Below are 20,466 nucleotides of genomic sequence, written 5' to 3'. Positions count from 1 at the left end.
TTTTTGTGCATAAGTCCCCAACCAAGCATCTTTATTATTCTAGGTTTATAGGCTATATCTCTTTCACCAATAAGCCCATCCATTTAATATTTATTATAAATAAAGGAAACATTCATGTATATGCCAATATTACCCTCAACCCTCTATACCCAATTTTTAATTGTAACCCTTTAATCAATTTTATCCATAAAAATTCAGTTTTGACCACAAAAATTCAATTTTGACCACAAAAATTCAATTTTGATTTTTTTTTTTTTCAAAAATAAAATTTTGCCGCCGGATTCCGGCGTTGACTTTTAAAAATTGGAGCATATTTTAATATGCTCCAATTTCATCCTTAACTTAATTTAACCTCAATTTGACCCCAAATTTCACAAATTATTCAATTTTGACCCAATTTTTTTTTTTCATAAAAAAAAAAAATTCAAAATTTTTTTTGCCGCTGGTCTCCGGCGTTGACTTTTCAATTTTGACTTTTTTTTATCAAAATAAGAATTTTGCCGCCGGTATCCGCCGCTGCTAAACGTTGACCATAATCGTGCTGTCACTGACAGTAAATTAACGCAATTATACTGTCAATGATAGTTAATTAACGTAATTGTACTGTCGTTGACAATACATTTATGTAATTGTTCTGCCGTTGACAGTAAATTAACATAATATTATTATTTTTTATTTTTTGATATTTTTTTTTTATTATTTTTTGATTTGTTGACAAGTCAACGTAATTATATTACTGTCGTTGACAGTAAAATAACTTTAAACACAATAATATTACTGTCAACAACTTCAATATTATTAATTTTTTTTTTGTTTTTTGTTTTGTTTGAATTATTCACGGAGTAACGTAATAGTGTTACTGTCTATTATTGTAATATTACTGTAAACACAATAATATTACTGTGGTTGACGGTAATATTACTGTTGTTATAGCAATATTGTTGTCAACCACATCAATATTATTATTTTGTTTGGATTTTTTTGTTTGTCTGAGTTATTCACGGAGTAACGTAATAATATTAATGTCTATTATTCTAATATTACTGTGGTTGACGGTAATATTACTGTTGTTATTGTAATATTACTGTCACTCGCAGTAATATTAATTCTTTTGGCTTTTTATTATGCTTACATTTGTTGAACGATCAACATAGTAATATTACTCTATTACACAATAATAATGAGTTTTGTTGTGTTAATATTACTGTGCTAGAGATTAATATAGCAATATTACTATGTTAAACTGTAGTTTAGTTAATTTTACTGTGTTAACAGTAATATAGTTAATATTACTGTCAATTACATAAAGGAAAAAAATCGAAAAAGTCAACGTCGGAAACCGGCGAAAAAATCCGGAAGAAAAGAAAAAAAAATAAAAAATAAAAAATAAAATTGAAAAGTCAACGCCGGAGACCTGCGTTGACCGCCGGTCAATGCTGGAATCCGGCGGGGAAAAAATTGAAAAAAAAAAAGTTTTGAGTCAAAATTGAATAATTTGTGAAATTTGAGGTCAAATTGAAGTTAAATTAAGTTAATGATGAAATTGGAGCATATTAAAGTATGATGGGCTATTTTAGTCCTTTACAAAAATCTGGACCATGTGTAAATTTATTGGTAAATGAGTTTTTTGTCTGAATCTCTTTATGAATAATTTTAATGACCCCTATTAATTAAATCCAATTAATTTAAAAAAAAATATCCAAAGCATATTTCCAATTGCGAAATATATATATACTGAAAAAATACAATTAATTAAAAAAAAAATCTCCAAAAAATATTTCCTGGCTGCTTCAATGGAATTTCAAAGAAAAAAAAATCATCAATTTGAAACCTATAGCTACTTCGACGGAATTTAATACAGAGAAAATCGAAGAAGAAGAGTAAATTGCACCGTGTGCGGCCCTACTGAAACTGACCGGAAGAAACTCCGTCGCGTCGTCGTCGCCTCTTTTCAGATTAGCCACCACCGATGTCTCTGCCGCCCCTTTCCACAGCCCAGGTCGCCGTCGCCGCCTCTTTCCACGGCCCAAGTTTAATGATTTCAATTAGTGTAAGAAGAAGAGGGTCACTAAAACAAATTCCAATTTTTTCTTAGTTCAATACTACAAAGTTTAAAACCACAATTTAGTATATATTTATAATTTTTTTCTTACTTTAATACTAAAAAAAATTAAAAGTATAAAAATACACTTTCTAACAAAATATCAATTATATCAAAAAGATTTTGAAATTACTTATTTTAAAACCAATTAAAAAAAAAAAAAAAACCCTCCCCCTTTGAACCCACCCACCGGCGCCGCAACCTCCACCGTCGCTCACCGGCCAGATTCAACCTATCCTCACGCCTCGCCGCCGTCGCCGTCGAAACCGCCGTCGCCGAGGACGCCCATAGGCCAACAAACCGCGGCCGCCGCCGTCGTTAGTTCCGATTTTTTTCCCTTTAATATTGAGTTAGGATTTGATTGATTGATATGGGTATTTAGGATTTGATTGTTTTAGGTAGGAATGATCGTTATTTAGTAATGGGTACATCTAAATTCAGTCGAGCATTGATTAGAAATTTCATGGGTTAATCTTCGTTTGACAAAAATCGACCTGAAAGTGTCGATTTTGTCAAAATTTTCGACATATTGCCGTCGAAAATGATGCATAAATTGACACCTTCTAATCGATTTTTGTGAAATTTTCAAAATTTAGTACAGTTCATGATCGACAGCTTCCTGTCGAAAATTATGTCAAAATCGACAAGTTAATGTCGATTTTGCCAACAGTTTCGATCGAAAATGAACTGTTATTAATTTTTTTCCATTCCTATTTTTATTTGTTTGTTTTTTATATTATGTATATTTATTTATTTGTGTGTTATTTTTGGGTTTTTGCAGTGGAAGAACCACGTGAACCTCGTATACCCCCGACTGCCTCGAACCGTAAGAAGAGAAAATAATTATCCAATATGGGCAAGGCAAGTCAATTACGACCAAGAAAAAGACCACGACCAAGAATAAGTCAGGATAGGGTTCTTCCTCAACGAATCCGGTGCCGGCTCTACCTTCGACTGTAGAAGTTGGTGATTCGAGCAACGAACCGGTCCGAGGTCCCGAGATATCGGAATTGTACATAAACTTTGATAAGCATATTGCTTATCATATTGTGAACGGAGGTCCAGAGCGCTCGGAGCGCGGCTCAAAATTTCGATTTCGGAATCACACACATACTTTGAAAGGCTAGGCGCCGACGCCATTTATTATGGAGGCCGTACAGAGAGTTCGACTAATATCAGTTGTACACGCCACGTACAACACTGTGGACGGCCATCTACTTAGATCCTTCATAGAGAGATGACAGTCAGCTACCAACACATTTCATTTACATGTTGGAGAGATGACCATCACACTTGATGATGTGAGTACGTTGGTCGGTTTGCCAGTTGTTCGGCGTACTGTATCTTGCGAGCGTTTGATCCGTGATTCCAAAACGCAGGCCAGTAATTTGATGTTCAAATTGCAAGGTGAGTACCCGGAAGATGTAGACAAGAGGAAAGCGGTGAAGCTGGAATGGTTGAAGGCCAAATTTAGTAAGGTGACCACGAGAGACAGTGTGGAGAAGAGGACATACGTCATTCGGGCGTATTTGTTATTTTTGTTGGGGTGTACTATATTGTGCGACAAGACCGACAACATGGTAAGCGTGGAGTATCAAAATCTCGTCTCTGATTTGGATCGGATCGGTGAGTATGCTTGGGGCACTACGTGTCTTTGCCGGTTGTACGATGAACTATCGTCAGCCTCACAAAATTCAACGAAATCGATGGCTAGCTGGCTGACGCTCTTCCAATCATGGATTTACGGGCACTTTCCTTATTTGGCGGCTGGCACATTGAAGACGGAATTCAAGGGGCCATTCGCCAGCCGATGGGAGCCTCAGTCAATGACTAGTTCGACGCCTGAACGAGCCATGTACTTGCGATCTCGATTAGATGATTTGATACCCGATCAGGTAACATACAAGTTTAATAATTTGTTATTACTAATTAAGTAGGTTTCCAAATCTAAATTTTTATTTATTTTATTAAGTACCATGGTCACCGTACACGGCTATTCGTGATCGTTTCCCGACGCCAGATTCTGTTTGATTTAGTGGGATGATATTTTGCACGGACCACTTCGAGGCATATCATCCGGACAGAGTGTTGAGGCAGTTCAACCGGATCCAGATTATTCCAGGTCGGTATACATGTCAAAGGATATGTACAAAACTCTGGTTAACAAAGGTCAACCAGTCCAGAACTCGGTATTCGCCGCGTATGGCCAACAATTCTCTGATCGGTGGGAGGAGTATTGTCTGTACAAGGAGTCAAGGTCCGTTGAAGTTGAACTAGGGGAGGCGGATACTTTGCCGGACTACATGGATTGGTTCCGGCCGAGATGCATGTGACAACTCAGTAGGCATGGAGCCCATCCACCTCGACCCCAGGCGGATCGACCTCGACCACGTGAAGCTCGTCCACGGGGTGGTCCCGATAAAGAGGTCCAACTTTTGCAAATTTCAGAGTTGGTGAAGGGTACACTTAGCGAGGTACGGGGACTTGAGCCATCCGACGCTCATACAGTCATGTGGGGGACACTAAAAGATATGGTCAGATTGATCGAGCCGGATGCCCCACTTACTTACACCTCCATCGAGCTCGTCGGATGCCCCACCACCACCTCCAGCTAGCTCGTTGGAGCCACTTCCACCGCCATCGAGCTCATCGGATGCCCCACCACCACCTCCTCATCATACTACTCTAGAAGAAACATAACCAGTTGTGAAACGCGTGTTTAGTAGGAAGAAAAAAAAACACATGATTAGTCTTGTGTGTTTTAGGACTTTGTGTATTTTTTATGGATTTTGTTTGGTTTAGATGGTTTTTTTTTTATTTTTTGTTTTAGATGGATGTTGTTTGGTTTACATGTTTTTCTTTTAAATTTAGTTTTATATGGATTTTGTTTGTTTTAAATGGATTTTTTTTGATAATTTGCAATTTTATTTTTTTCCAAAAAACACTTAGAATATGTTTTTTATGTTACATTGAAATAGATTTTGAATTACTTTAACTAAAAAAAATTGCAAAATTATCAATAAAAAAAAAAAAGTAACAGCTTCTTTTTGACAGCTAGTTGTCGACTTTTTATGTAAAATCGATAGCTTGCTGTCGATTTATAACTGTTACTTTTTTTTTTATATATAATTTGGAATTGTTATCTTTTTTTCCAAAAACACTTAGAATATGTTTTTTATGTTACATTGAAATAGATTTTGACTTAATTTCAATAAAAAAATAAAAATTGCAAATTATCAAAAAAAAAAAAAAGTAAAAGTTTATTTTCGATAGCTAGCTGTCGATTTCTAACTGTTACTTTATTTTTACTTTTTTGATAATTTGTATTTTTTTTTTGTCCAAAAACATTTAAAATATGTTTTTTTATGTTACATTGAAATAGATTTTGAGTTCATTTCACTAAAAAAACAAAAATTGCAAATTGTAAAAAAAAAAAAAAGTAACAGTTTGTTTTCGACAGCCAGCTGTCAATTTTGTCTGTAACTGTTACTTTTTTTTTTTTGATAATTTGCAATTTTTTTTTGTCCAAAAACACTTAGAATATGTTTTTTATGTTACATTGAAATAGATTTTGTGTTCAAAAAAATAATTAAAAAAAAATTAAATAAAACACAAGACATAATAACATTGAAATTTACATAATTTTGGGGTCCCCATTAACTGTACATAGTTTTGTTCGGAGTACTATCACCATTATCCGATATAGTAATAATCTCGAAACTCTCTCGCATGGCAACATTTTGACGTATTAATTCTCGGAATGCTGTAAACCGACCATCCATTTCTGCAGGCCTCCAACCATCAGATTTACGATCATGGCATCGGTACCAAAAATCGACGATATGAGGTATTGGATAATTGTTGTTCAAGACAACATGCACGAAGTGACAGTTGTCGACGAATGCCATTCCGTGCTCTTGTCTCTCCAAAAAGCATCGGATCACTCAATAGAGGAAGGAACGTGAGACAATAATACTTGGATAAGTAGACAAGCACAATATTGTATGTTGAAGCAATTACATGACCCATATTTAGAAAAGACATCCAATGGTCACGCATGGCAGGAACATCCCAGTTACTCACAACAAATTCCATGGTTCTAACAGTTTCTTCGCCATGGTGCATGTCCGTGTAAATGAAAAAATTAGCAGTCAACTCCCGTAGCATGTTATCTCATACTCGACCCCATTAATCTTCCCCAAATCCCATCATAGAGGCAACTGCCCGAAATCCACAGTGGCCATCTGAACCTACATTGATGATTTCCCGAATATGCATACGAAATCGTGGATGGATCGTCTCAATATACTTATTCTTGCCGATCAAACCTGGTGGCAATCATACATCTAACTCTTCAAATAATGGATTGAACGACTCTTGCGTCGGTATAGTGCTTTTCCCTGACTCTTGAGTCGGTATAGTGCTAATAGACTCATTCGAGGCCACTCTAAATCTCTTCAGTACGGTTTCTTGAACGGATTCACAGGTATAAGCTGCAGTACATTAACCAGAATTACTTATCACAATTATAAAATGCAACAACAATAATGAAATGAGACGATAATATCGACATTTACCTTTAAGGAACAACTAGCTTGCTTCAATTTTCTTTTTTTCTTTGGCTCCAAATATTCAAAATGTGATTTGTCACGAGTGCTTGAATTTTCTTTCTTATTTTTTGAAGGTCGACCTTTGGTAGCAACTTTTTCACTTGGTTCCGTAAGGTTAGTCTTATTTTTTGACGGTCGACCTTTGCTAACAACTTTTTCACTTTATTATTATTATTATTATTGTTGTTGTTGTTGTTGTTCTTCTTCTTCTTGTTGTTGTTGTTGTTCTTTTTGTTGTTGTTGTTGTTGTTCTTGTTCTTCTTCTTCTTCTTCTTCTTCTTTCTTCTTCTTCTTCTTCTTCTTCTTATTATTATTATTATTATTATTATTATTATTATTATTATTATTATTATTATTATTATTATTATTATTATTATTATTATTATTATTATTATTATTATTATTATTATTATTATTATTATTATTATTATTATTATTATTATTATTATTATTATTATTATTATTATTATTATTATTATTATTATTATTATTATTATTATTATTATTATTATTATTATTATTATTATTATTATTATTATTATTATTATTATTATTATTATTATTATTATTATTATTATTATTATTATTATTATTATTATTATTATTATTATTATTATTATTATTATTATTATTATTATTATTATTATTATTATTATTATTATTATTATTATTATTATTATTATTATTATTATTATTATTATTATTATTATTATTATTATTATTATTATTATTATTATTATTATTATTATTATTATTATTATTATTATTATTATTATTATTATTATTATTATTATTATTATTATTATTATTATTATTATTATTATTATTATTATTATTATTATTATTATTATTATTATTATTATTATTATTATTATTATTATTATTATTATTATTATTATTATTATTATTATTATTATTATTATTATTATTATTATTATTATTATTATTATTATTATTATTATTATTATTATTATTATTATTATTATTATTATTATTATTATTATTAATACATGTCAAATTTTTCGAATTTATAAATTATATAAGATATAAATAAAAGTTTATTTTAAGCTTGGGTTTTTAAAAGCAAACAAAGACAAAACGAAAGAAGAAAAAATTAAAGAAACAACAAGTCAATTTTTATTTTTTTATGAGGATGTCAAATTTAATTTTATTGATATTGAGGTCAAATTTGAGTTTTGACAAAACATATTGTAAAATAGATAGAGGACTGTAAAATAGTACGACACCATTAAATACATTTTTAATAGGTGAGGATTACATTATAACCTCTTAAACATCTTAAAATTTCATTTTAATATCTTAAAAATTTAGCCAAACATTATTTATATTGCATAGTGGGTGATGTCGACCGACTCTCCGTAAGGTGGATGAGTCTTGTTTCTGATCCTCAAAGCTTGATACTCCTTAAACATGAAACCTTTGTACTTTGGTGGCTCACCAATTTCTGTAGTGAATTGGGGTAACGGTTCTATCCACTTGTCTCCTCCCATATTATAGAAAAACGAAAACGAGTAACGGCTACTTCCCGTTGGACTTACAACTCTGTGCAACGGGCTCGTTATCTTTTCGTTTGTGAGGACCTGAAAAAATATATGTATATTTAATAGAAACATATTGAATTAACCATCAAATATATGAATTAATTACTTGCCTGAAAAATATCGCCTAGGTTGCAAACCAATGTTCCGGGAGAAGGCGGAATAGGAATATACCATCCATCCTTGAGAAGCTCAAGCCCTCCAACGTCATCTTGGAATACAAACGTAACCGCATTCCCATCTTTGTGACTCGAAATTCCAACACTGTCGGGTTCCATAGCTGGAAAATAGCGCTTAATGTTCATCCAATCCCAGCTCCGATCTTGATTGAATTCCTTGAGAAAATTCGGAGGGAAATCCATATAATCGGTTAAGATGCTTAGTATTAGTTCGCCTGTTTTTGTGAAATTTTCAAACAACTCTTCCACGGCGTCCCTAAAAAACACCACACATAGTGATCAATAATGTTATGTGAAAAACTGGACTATTGGATAATATAGTTTGCATTAAGTAGAGGGTTATGTGCACAAAGTTCAAACTACAGGGAAATCATGTGCCTGTATTGAAAGTACAAGGATATCATGTGCATAAAGCTCAAACCACGGGGGTTATGTGCTACTTACCTAAAGAAATATGACATGAAACAATTTATTTAGATGTAATTATAAAAAATAAAATATAAAATATAAAATAAATACATACTAGTGGAATCTAATTCAAGTTTTTTAAACCAAAGCGTAATATGTTTAAAATTTGCAAAAAAATAAATTTCTTAGATATTTTTTGAATGGGCTAAATACAATAAGTTGGTGGGGTGGATAAATTGAATATCCGGTAATATATAATTAGTATGAAGAGAAAAGGATAAGCTATATTAAGGGTTAAGTCGAATGGAATGGATCTAATTGATCCTCCACTTGTTATACAAATTATCATTGGAAACAAAAGAAAATTAACAAAAAAATTAATTTAAATTTAAATATTGTAGTTTAATTTAAATTTGCTAAAGTTAAGAAAAGGTATTAATATTAATAGTTGATATATATGGCAATGAAATTAAGCGTACACTTACTTAAATCCAGGAGGACTGTTTGGCAAAACGTTTAACCCGCTTTGAGGTGCAAGCATCAGCAAATGCTCGTTCTTATCCGGCGAGTGCGCCGGATGCTTTGTGTATCCCGCCGGGATCCGCCACGCGGGGCCGGCGGCAATAGGGCTGCACTTCAGCTTCTCCTCATCTTCCAAATCAAAGAACTCCCTGCAAAGCTGCATGGCTCGGCTCATCAGCTCAGCCGATATTCCATGATTCTTGGCCATGAAGCAGCCGTACTCGGTGCAGGCTCGGCCCACCTTTTCTTTAACCGCCTTCTTGGCTTCTTCGTCTCCATCTCTGAAGAAAACTGAGAGATCGATTGTCGGAACGTTGTTGTTTTTGCTTAGTTTTTCCATTTTCAGATTTCTGCTCATATATACATATTTTTGTGATATATTACATATATTGAACTTTGTATTTATGTATATACATATATATATATATATATATACAACCGAAGGTGACCAAATTCTTGCCTGTCAAATATGTGGATAAAATTGCATTTAAGGCACTATTTCCAAATATTTTCTGTCAAAGCTGTCAATGAAATATGATAATTTAATATTAATGCAATTGGATAAATTTAATTTTGGGAAAATTAGAAATAAGACTCTACAAAAGATATGACTAAAACCAGCCAAACCAAGAGGAAAAGAGCATATTAAATTTTCTCTTAGCAAAAGAAAAAAAACACACGACTGAAAACTTTAAGAACAAAAGATAATTATATATAAAAGCACCGAAAGATGTGAGCAGAGCCAGTCATGACATTCCATGGGGCCTTAGGCAAATAGTTTTATTCGTGACCCTTATATTATTTTTTTAATTTAAAATTAATTCATTTTTGTTTATTTATTTGAAAATATAAAATTTTGTTTTAAATTTAAGGGCCTTCATTTATAATGTACATAATTTATTTTGCGGGGTTTGGGGGTTTGGAGGTTTTAGCATTCGGCACCCCTGTGTAATGTCTAATAGCTAAAAAAATCCATACGTTAAAACAATTAGCGCATACCCCCTTGTGTTATATAGTGAACGACATTAAGTCTCCTGCGAGCTGGTCGTGTGATACACTAGCCAAATATGCGATGATACACTAGCCAAATATGCGACCAGGGTTTGATTTTTTGATGTGAAAAGACTCAAATATCCGTTACACTATAAATTTAAAAAATAAGCCCCAAATAAAGTTTTCATTTTTTTTAAATTAAGTCCCTTGAAGTTTCAGAAAATTAAAGCTCTCTTCTTCCTTAAGTCAGGGACTTATTTCCAAAAATATCATCAGCCTCCGCCTCGCCCCACCACTCCAACCTTTTCTCCGACTAAATTCGGTTCGATTTGGAGCTCAGATTCAAGCTTTATTCTTCTGCAAAACTCATTAACCCGTGAAAATCCAAGAAAATATCTGACCCCATCGAAAACAGAGCTTTTCAGAGAAAATAATCCACGAAAAAAAACTATTTTTTGCATTTTTTTGCGTCTTCACTGGCGTCTCCCGATAGTAGCCCACCATTATGCAAGGTACATGATTCCTGCGGAGCCAAACCTCCCCGTTGTTTTTCTTCTTTTTACCGTCCTCTCCGATGATTAGGGATTCGGCGGTGGTGGCTGATACGCGTTTTCCTTACGTATAAATTACCGCAAGTATACAATATCGCATTTTGCAGAACAGTGGTTCCGGATATCGATCCACAGGAACCTTGTAGATTTACATGCCGAGTAGTGTAATTATATTATCGTTATATTATCTAGCCGATCGTAAATATTTGGAATGGTGAGAAACACTAATTTAAAAGCATGCAAGATCGTAAGCATGCAAGATCGTAAACATGCAAATATAGGATGTACGTAAATTAAATCGCGACAACTCAACGCGGGGGGACTTCTATTTAAAAGGGACTTCTAGGGCCAAATCCACCTATGTATAATCAACAACGATCCACAAATCCGTTATCTAAAATCACATTCCTATTCGTTAACCCAGACGCTAATGTACTCTAACCCCCGTCTCCAGTGTAGTTAGAGTATACCCACAGGTCTGACGTCTCCGTTCAGATCCTGCTATTAATTAAGAGAGCATTTAGGTCAAGTCCTTAAGGGCTACCCGAAGTGCATCACGTCTCCGTTTCCACACCCCGAGCTATGTTTTCCTAACTTCAAACAAGAAATCGTCTCTCGCGTTCATTCCTATTTAATATCAATCCGAGAGCTGATCAAACAATCAGAAGCATTTAATACAGGAAAACATAAACGAAATCGAAACACGACAAATAGATAACAGAAATGACGATCAAAATCAATATATACAAGGCTTGATTACCCTAGAAGAAAATGTTCTTAGTTCATAACAAACATAGTGTCAAAAGAACGTAAACAAGAAATGAAGAACAAAACGTAAAGAAATTGCGTAAGAAAAACCCAAGTCGAAACCCCCGTTGATGATTCCCGTGAAGAATTGTTGAAAACCATAAAAAGTCGAAGAAGAACGAAGAGTGAGGGCTTGCTTCTATTTATAGTAAATTGCAAACCTTCCTCAAGAAGCTTTGCTTTTTAAAATATCTGCCCTCGAAAATCGTGCCAGATCGCGATCCAATAGAGTCAGATCGCGATCTGGCTTCTCGTAAAAAACTGAACCGCCATCCCAGATCGCGATCCACAAAGAGCGGATCGCGATCTGCCCCAATTTCTCGATGCTACTGGAATTTGCCACCAGATCGCGATCCGACTTTCCTGGATCGCGATCTGGGTTTGAAATTGCTTGCTACTGGAATTTGCATCCGAAGTTCCTAGATCGCGATCTGGGTCTTAATGGCCACTTTCTCGGCTAGAAAAATCGGTTTCGCTTCCTAATGGCTTCGACTTGGAAAAAATAGCTAACAAAACCTAAATCCGGTCATTAGCGTATGTGGGACCCCTGCACGATCACACAGTGTAGTGATGAGGGAAGGGAAACATCAGACCTAGAGAGGTATCACCTAAGCATCGTCGGATCTCAGTGTGTATTACGCGCCCACATTCACAAGTGTCCTCTTCATAATGTCATACATCAGTGTAAGACGTGGGGCATAGGTTTTGGCCGTCGATTTTGTGGGCATGAGCCGGCTACTGACGAAGTACATCCACACCTTTGCTTCTCTTGCAAGTTCCCCCTGACGGAACCAGTGCTCTCCTCGTCTCCACCTCGAACCCCTAGGGCATAGAGTCTGAATCAGCTGCTCATAGGTCGTTGCCATCTTCAGTTCTTGAAACGGCTCGGCCGGGACTTCGGGTATGTGGAAAAAATTGTTGATTGTAGCGGCGTCATAGCGCACCTCTTTGTCTCGAAGAACGGCCACCGACCCTTCGTGAAAACCGGCATTGGCAAAGAAAAGCCTCACTAGATTCTCGTTGTAGTCCTCCGGTTTTTTGGCCAAGTACTTCCATTGTCTATGATCAAAGTTTGCTATGATCGATTCTTTTTCCATGCCATAGATATCTAATTCCCTTTCTGGAACAAACGGTCGGCTATGGCGACGTATAAATTCTCTCTTGGCCTCGACGTTCACGTACAAAAACTCATCTCCCGGTTCGAGGACTACGTGGTCAAGGATGGTGTGTTGATTAGCACGGGAGCCCATCTCAAGTTACGCGTTTCCCTTGCGTGGGGTTTGTTGCTATTCCGGCACCTCGGACGGTGGTGGTGTGCTCGAAGTGCTTTCTTGGCCTCCATTGCCTCGAGAAGTTGCCTTTTTCTTTGGTGGGGCTTTTCCCTTTGCCGGAGCCTTCTCCTTGACATTTGGTTGGGCCTTCTTGGTGGTGTCGCCCGTTTTTAAGAGTTTCTTGGCCAGCGACGTCATTTCGTTCGAATTTGCGCGAGATGGAGGGTCGAAAGCTTTTGGAAGTTAGTTCGGGAATTTTGTCGAACACGTGGCGTGCCCAACTTGGTATGCCTTTTGGATTCCACCGGTTGTTCGGTACCTATCCCTCCTACATTAATCACAACACCCCAAGTGAGAATCCACCACTACATACAACAATATGTAGCTAAACAACCAACCCAAGTCATTCAAATTTTTATTTTATTCTTCATTTCGAAATTAAGAACAATAGGGCAATTCCTATATCTAAACATTGGTTCACCCACAATTCATGCTTTGAATCCCAACACCAAGTACAAAATTACGTACTAGCATACACATTTAACAAACAAGGGGAATAATCATGAAATTTTGGGGAAATTCGAAAGAATTGAAGAAAATAAAAAAAATGAGGACTAGATTGAAAATTTACCCTTTCTTGAAGATTCACCCACAAATTATTGGAGTAAATGTGCAAATCGTGAATTTTGTAATGATCAAGTGTGTGATTGATGTGCGTTTTATGAAAGAAATTGAAGATTTTGAAATTGGGGATGGGTTAGGGCTTGGAATTAGAAAAGGGAGAATCAGAAAATGAAAGGGGTTTGTGCCTTTTGAACAAAGTTTTTCGATCCCAGATCGCGATCCACAATACTCGGATCGCGATATGTAGGCTTACCTTGCAGCTTCTGGAAAAAGGCCCCAGATCACAATGCGGTGATGCTGGATCGCGATCCGGCCCCAAATATTGCAACTTCTGGAAAAAGGTCCCAGATCGCGATCCGACTTACCTGGATCGCGATCCGGCCCCAAATATTGCAGCTTCTGGAAAAAGGTCACAGATTGCGATCCGACTTACCTGGATCACGATCCGGGCCCAAAATTCGCTGCTACTGGAAAAACACCCCAGATCGCGATCCGACCTTCCTGGATCGCGATCTGGTCCCCCCAAAACCTGCCAAATAGAAAATTTAAATGGGTGAGATAGAGATATTGAACCCTACAATAAAAAAAATGCACGGAAAGGCTAAAAAGAAAAATGAAAACAAGAACAAAAGGAAAATGACAGAGAATGAGCAACAATGGGGTGCCTCCCATTTAGCGCATGTTTTACAGTCGACGGCTCGACTTCTTTTGGATTTATTGGGAGAAAATTAGTGCGACACGCTCCACTTCCTAGGGAGCACCATTCGGGTAGTAATGCTTAACTGGTTGCCCATTCACTTTGAACGACGGACCGTCTCGTCCTCGTAGTTCGATAACTCCTTGTGGGGTTGCGCTCAGGACTACGAATGGTCCTGACCAACGGGACTTGAGTTTTCCCGGAAATAGTCGTAGCCGAGAATTGAATAGCAGGACTTGGTCACCTGCCCCGAACTCTCGCTTTTTAATTCTTTTGTAATGCCACTTTTTCGTGTTTTCTTTGTAAATCTTGGCATTCTCGTAAGCATCGTTTCTGAACTCCTCCATTTCATTGAGTTGAAGAAATCGACGATCGCCAGTAGCTATTTGATCGAAATTGAGCTTTTTGACCGCCCAATAAGCTCGATGCTCCAATTCCACTGGCAGGTGGCACACTTTTCCTTGCACGAGTTTGTACGGAGACATCCCAATCGGTGTCTTGAATGCGGTTCGATAGGCCCAAAGTGCATCATCGAGCTTCAACGCCCAATATTTTCGGTTCGTGCTCACGGTCTTCTCTAGAATATGCTTGATTTCTTGGTTAGACAACTCGGGAAGGCCATTTGTTTGTGGATGATAGGCTAATGCAATTTTGTGTCGGATCCCCAACTTGTTCGTGAGATTAGTGAGCAGTTTGTTGCAAAAGTGGGATCCTTCATCGCTAATGATTTCCCTAGGTGTCCCAAACCTTGAGAAAATTTTCTTGTGGAAGAATTTGAGGACCGTACGAGCATCGTTGGCAGTGGTGGCAATTGCTTCGACCCATTTGGACACGTAGTCCACGGCAAGCAAAATGTATAACTTCCCGTTCGAAGAAGGGAATGGTCCCATGAAGTCTATGCCCCAAACATCGAAAAGCTCCACCTCTTGCATATTGTTCAGCGGCATTTGGCTTTTGTTGGATAGGTTCCCTGTTTGTTGGCATCGATCACACCGTTTCACGAACTCGTAACTATCTCGGAAAAGGGTTGGCCAATAGAAGCCTGACTGCAGAACTTTGGCAGTTGTGCGAGATTCCCCGTGATGCCCGCCACAAGGTGAAGAGTGGCAATGTGTGAGAATCTCACGTACTTCAGTTTGCGGAACACATCTTCGGATGACTCGATCGGGGCCGGTTCTGAAAAGCAACGGCTCGTCCCAAAGATAGAAACGAGTGTCGTGAAGGAATTTTTTCTTTTAGTGATAAGAAAGATCGTCAGGAATGATTCCACTGGCCAGGAAGTTGGCCACATCAGCATACCACGGAGTGTGAGTACTAATGGCGAGCAGCTGCTCGTCTGGGAACGATTCCTGAATATTTCCTTTGGCTGGAACTTCGTCAAGTATGAGTCTGGAAAGATGATCTGCTACCACATTCTCGCTCTCATTTGTGTCTCTGATTTCCAAGTCGAACTCCTGGAGTAGTAGTACCCATTTGATGAGTCGGGGCTTGGCGTCCTTCTTTGCGAACAAATATCGAATAGCTGCGTGGTCGGTGTAAATGATCACCTGAGAGCCCAAATATACGGTCTGAACTTGTCAACGGCATAGACAACTGCAAGCATTTCTTTTTCGGTCGTTGAATAGTTCTTCTGTGCCTGGTCAAGTGTACGACTGCAATAGTAGATGGCCTTGAAGATTTTGTCCCTCCTTTGTCCCAATAATGCACTTAATACATAGTCGTTTGCATCGCACATGATCTCGAGCGGTTCCTCCCAATTGGGAGTAATCATAATCGGTGATTGGGTTAGCTTCTCCTTGAGAAACGTGAAAGCCTGCAAAACAAGCAGCATTAAAATCAAAGATGGCTTCCTTCTCAAGCAAATGACATAATGGTTTTACTATTTTCGAAAAATCTTTAATAAATCTACGGTAAAACCCAGCATGCCCCAAAAAACTTATAACCCCCTTGACATCTTTCGGTGGAGGCAATTTTTCAATCGTTTCGATTTTTGCCCTGTCCACCTCAAGACCCTTTTTTGAGACCTTGTGACCTAGAACAATACCTTCACTAACCATAAAATGACATTTTTCCCAATTTAAAACAAGGTTTGTTTCTGTACATCTTTTCAAAACAAGTTTCAGATTGTGCACACAATGATTAAAAGATGATCCAAACACAGAAAAATCATCCATAAATACCTCAAGAAATTCTTCTACCATATCATGAAAAATAGACATTATACATCGTTGAAAGATAGCAGGCGCATTACACAAATCGAAAGGCATTCTACGAAATGCAAACGTACCGTAGGGGCAAGTAAAAGTAGTTTTCTCTTTTGGTCTTCTGGGGCGATTGAAATTTGATTGTACCCCGAATAACCATCAAGAAAACAGTAATACTCAAAACCTCCTAGCGTGTCTAGCATTTGATCGATAAACGGAAGGGGAAAATGGTCTTTTCTAGTGGCTGCATTCAATAATCGGTAATCGAAACACACACGCCACCCAGTGACTGTCCTAGAAGGAATAAGTTCATTTTTATCATTCACAATAACCGTCATCCCACCCCTTTTTGGCACAACATGCACCGGACTGATCCACGGACTGTCAGGAATTGCATAAATTATACCAGCGCCTAACAGTTTTAAGACTTCTTTTTTTACTACCTCTTTCATTGACGGATTTAACCGCCTCTGAGGCTGGACTCTCGGTTTATAGACGTCTTCCATTAGAATTTTGTGTTGAACAATAGACGGGCTCATTCCCTTAATATCCTCAATAGAACAACCTATAGCCGACCTATATTCTCTAACGACCCCTTGCAGTGTGTTTGTTTCGGCCTCGCTCAAACTAGAAGAAATAATCACCGGATAGGTCTTGTCTGCTCCAAGAAAAGCATAACAAAGATAATCCGGTAATTGTTTCAATTCCAGTACGGGGGCCGTTTTCTCACTAACTGGTATCTCGGGGACGATTCATACCTCGTCTATGCCTAAAATCTCGGCACACTCAAGAAACAACACACAATCAAGCACATCATTTTTCAATAGGAGTTTCAGGGGAGGCGGAATGCAAATCAATATAGTTTACAATGCTGTGCTAAACAGAATCACATAATTCATACAAATCAAAAAAGGAGGAAACATAGTCCTCGATCACGTCTATTCTATTGCAATGCTCAACATGCTCAGAGTGTTTAAATGCATCTGTCAAATTAAAAACAACTTCTTCCCCATTTACCCTAAGCATTAAAGATCCTAATTCCATATCAATGATCGCCTTACCGGTGGCTAAGAATGGACGACCTAAAATGATTGGTGCTTCATCATCTTCAGGCATTTCAAGTACCACAAAATCAACAGGCAAAAGGAATTTATCTACTTTAACTAGCACATCTTCTACAATCCCATCGGGATATTTCAATGAACGATCAGCTAGTTGTAAAGTCATGCGAGTGCGGTTCAAATTTCCTAAGCCCAGTTTTAGAAATACAGATATATGCATCAAATTAATACTTGCCCCCAAATCACACAAAGCTTTATCGAAAGTAGAATTTCCAATAATACAAGGAATAGTGTAACTCCCTGGATCTTTCATTTTCGGTGGGAGATTTGACTGAAAAATGGCACTGCAAGTTGCCGTGAGTGTCACTGGTGTGTCTTCTTCGATCCGAATTTTCTTGGATAGGACCTCCTTCATGAACTTGGTGTAGTTTGGCATTACCTCCAAGGCTTCTGCAAAAGGGATGTTGATTCGAATATGTTTGATATTTTCAATGAACTTCTTCAATTGATCCTTGAACTTCTTCTTCTTCTGTCTTTCTGGAAAAGGAATATGAGTTATCATAAGAGGAGGATTATCACGAAAAGAAATGTTATTGGGCTTACTAGCCTCTTTTGTACTACTCCCTGAAATGGTGATTTCCGGCTCGACCGGGGTCGGTTGTACAGCTGGCCTTGGTGACTCGTCTGTCGGATAAGGAGGATCGGTCATTTGCAAACCACTTCGGGTGGTTATGGCTTGACAACTTTCTTTTTGATTGACTTCGGTATTGCTCGGAAATCCACCCTTGGCCATCGTGGACATGGATTGAGCGATTTGCCCTATTTGTTTTTCCATGTTTTTCATTGTTGATTTTAGGCCCTCCATCTCCTGTTATTGTCAGTGAAGACGCTCGTCATACGTCGGTCCTCGTTGCTCTCTTTGATGGTTGAAATCGGAAGGTGGTTGTAGAGCATTCTTTGGATTGGCGTAGGAGAAGTTCTCGTGATTCCGAATTTCCGGGTAGTAGTGAGTAGGGTTATGGTTTTGATTGTTGTTTCCCCGGAAATTGTTGAATCGGTGGTTCATAAAGTGTGTCTGCTCCCAATCGTCGTTTGTGGATTGCGAGGTACTTGATGCTGCTACTCGTTCGGTCTTTGGCACTCGAACTGATAATTGGGCGACCTGATTTGATAGGGTCGCTAACTGTGTTGAAACCGAGGCTAAAGGATTGAGTTGGTGGACTCCGGCCACCTTTTGTATGCCACTTCGTTTGGACGGCCAATGGTAAGCATTCTCACACATTCGCTCGACAATGTCTCGAGCGTCTGTGGGAGTCTTGTTTTGCAATGATCCACCTGAGGCAGCATCGACTAGAGATCGGGCAGGTTGATCGAGCCCATTGTAGAACAACTCCATTTGATCCCAAGGGTTGAATCCGTGTTGAGGGCATTGTCGTAATAAGTCCTTGAACCTCTCCCAAGACTCGTGCATAGGCTCTTGGCTCATCTGTCTGAAGTTGCCTACATCTATTCGTAGTTGCGCGGTCTTCGAGGGTGGAAAGAATCGTGCTAGAAAGGCTTGTGATAATTCTTCCCAACAGGTGAGTAATCCTGGATTAAGACTCAAAAGCCAACTCTTCGATTTGTCTCTGACAGAAAATGAGAATAGATTCAACCGAATGGCATCATCAGAAACACCGATAACTTTGATTGTGTCACAAATCTCCAAGAAATTGGCAAGATGGAGATTTGGATCTGCAGTGGCTGCTCCGGAGAATTGATTCGCCATGACCATGTCGATTAGGCCCGTCTTTAGCTCGAAGTTATTTGCGGCTATCGTCGGTTTCCTGATTCCTGAATAGTTCTCATTCACAACTGGAGTTCGGTATTCTCGCATTGTTCGCTCGGGTGGCAGGTTCAGTCTTGGCTGCTCGTGATCTCGTCCTGGCTCTCGATCGTACTCAAAGGCCAGGTGCTCTGGATTTCCTTGATCGTCGGCCATTGGTTCACTTTGTTGGTTGCGCATGACCCTTCGTCTACGAAATGTCATTTCAATCTCGGGATCGTAAGGTATGATTTCCAAATTTCGACGCCTGGGCATAAACAAAGTGATCGGTTAAAATCAAGGTGAAAATCGAAAATAAAACAGGTAAATAGCTAAAGTAATAATCAGATAATTGGTAACACTATCAACAAAGATAAAATCAAATTGGTCCCCGGCAACGGCGCCAAAAACTTGATACGCGTTTTCCTCACGTATAAATTACCGCAAGTACACAGTATCGCATTTTGCAGAACAGTGGTTCCGGATATCGATCCACAAGGACCTTGTAGATTCACATGTTGAGCAGTGTAATTATATTATCGTTATATTAACTAGTCGATCGTTAATATTTGGAATGGTGAGAAACCCTAATTTAAAAGCATGCAAGATCGTAAACATGCAAATATAGGATGTACGTAATTTAAATCGCGACAACTCAACGCGGGGGGACTTCGATTTAAAAGGGACTTCTAGGGCCAAATCCACCTATGTATAATCAACAACGATCTACAAATCCGTTATCTAAAATCAAATTCCTATTCGTTAACCCAGACTCTAATGTACTCTAACCCACGTCTCCAGTGTAGTTAGAGTCTACCCACAGGTCCGACGTCTCTGTTCAGAACCTGCTATTAGGAGAGCATTTAGGTCAAGTCCTTAAGGGCTACCCGAAGTGCATCACGTCTCCGTTTCCACACCCCGAGCTATGTTTTCCAAACTTCAAACAAGAAATCCTCTCTCGAGTTCATTCCTATTTATTATCAATCCGAGAGTTGATCAAACAATCAGAAGCATTTAATACCGGAAAACATAAACGAAATCGAAACACGGCAAATAGATAACATAAATGACGATC

The 20,466-nt window shown here is 37.7% G+C and overlaps 1 protein-coding gene across 1 annotated transcript; it reads right to left on the bottom strand.

Annotated features, from left to right (window-relative positions):
- Positions 1–7,942: 7,942 nt before the first annotated feature.
- Positions 7,943–9,970, bottom strand: LOC105959675 (1-aminocyclopropane-1-carboxylate oxidase 1). The gene is made up of 3 exons (XM_012983814.2): positions 9,343–9,970; positions 8,384–8,705; positions 7,943–8,312 (listed from the first exon to the last, which is right to left on the bottom strand). The coding sequence occupies exons 1-3, from the start codon at positions 9,735–9,737 to the stop codon at positions 8,055–8,057; spliced, it is 975 nt and encodes a 324-aa protein (XP_012839268.2). The 5' UTR covers positions 9,738–9,970; the 3' UTR covers positions 7,943–8,054.
- Between the last annotated feature and the right edge of the window lie 10,496 nt (positions 9,971–20,466).

The sequence above is a fragment of the Erythranthe guttata genome, chromosome 9, assembly GCF_056151865.1.
Source record: "Erythranthe guttata isolate IM_541 chromosome 9, IM_541, whole genome shotgun sequence".
NCBI classification, from domain to species: domain Eukaryota; kingdom Viridiplantae; phylum Streptophyta; class Magnoliopsida; order Lamiales; family Phrymaceae; genus Erythranthe; species Erythranthe guttata.
This window is presented reverse-complemented; position numbering and strand designations above follow the sequence as displayed.

Excerpts from the sequence above, each read along its gene's own strand:
- LOC105959675 (XM_012983814.2), bottom strand. The coding sequence starts at position 9,737 with ATGAGCAGAAATCTGAAAATGGAAAAACTAAGCAAAAACAACAACGTT. Across the intron at positions 8,706-9,342 it reads AACAGTCCTCCTGGATTTAA|GGACGCCGTGGAAGAGTTGT; the intron begins GTAAGTGTACGC and ends GGTGTTTTTTAG. Across the intron at positions 8,313-8,383 it reads ACCTAGGCGATATTTTTCAG|GTCCTCACAAACGAAAAGAT; the intron begins GCAAGTAATTAA and ends ATATTTTTTCAG.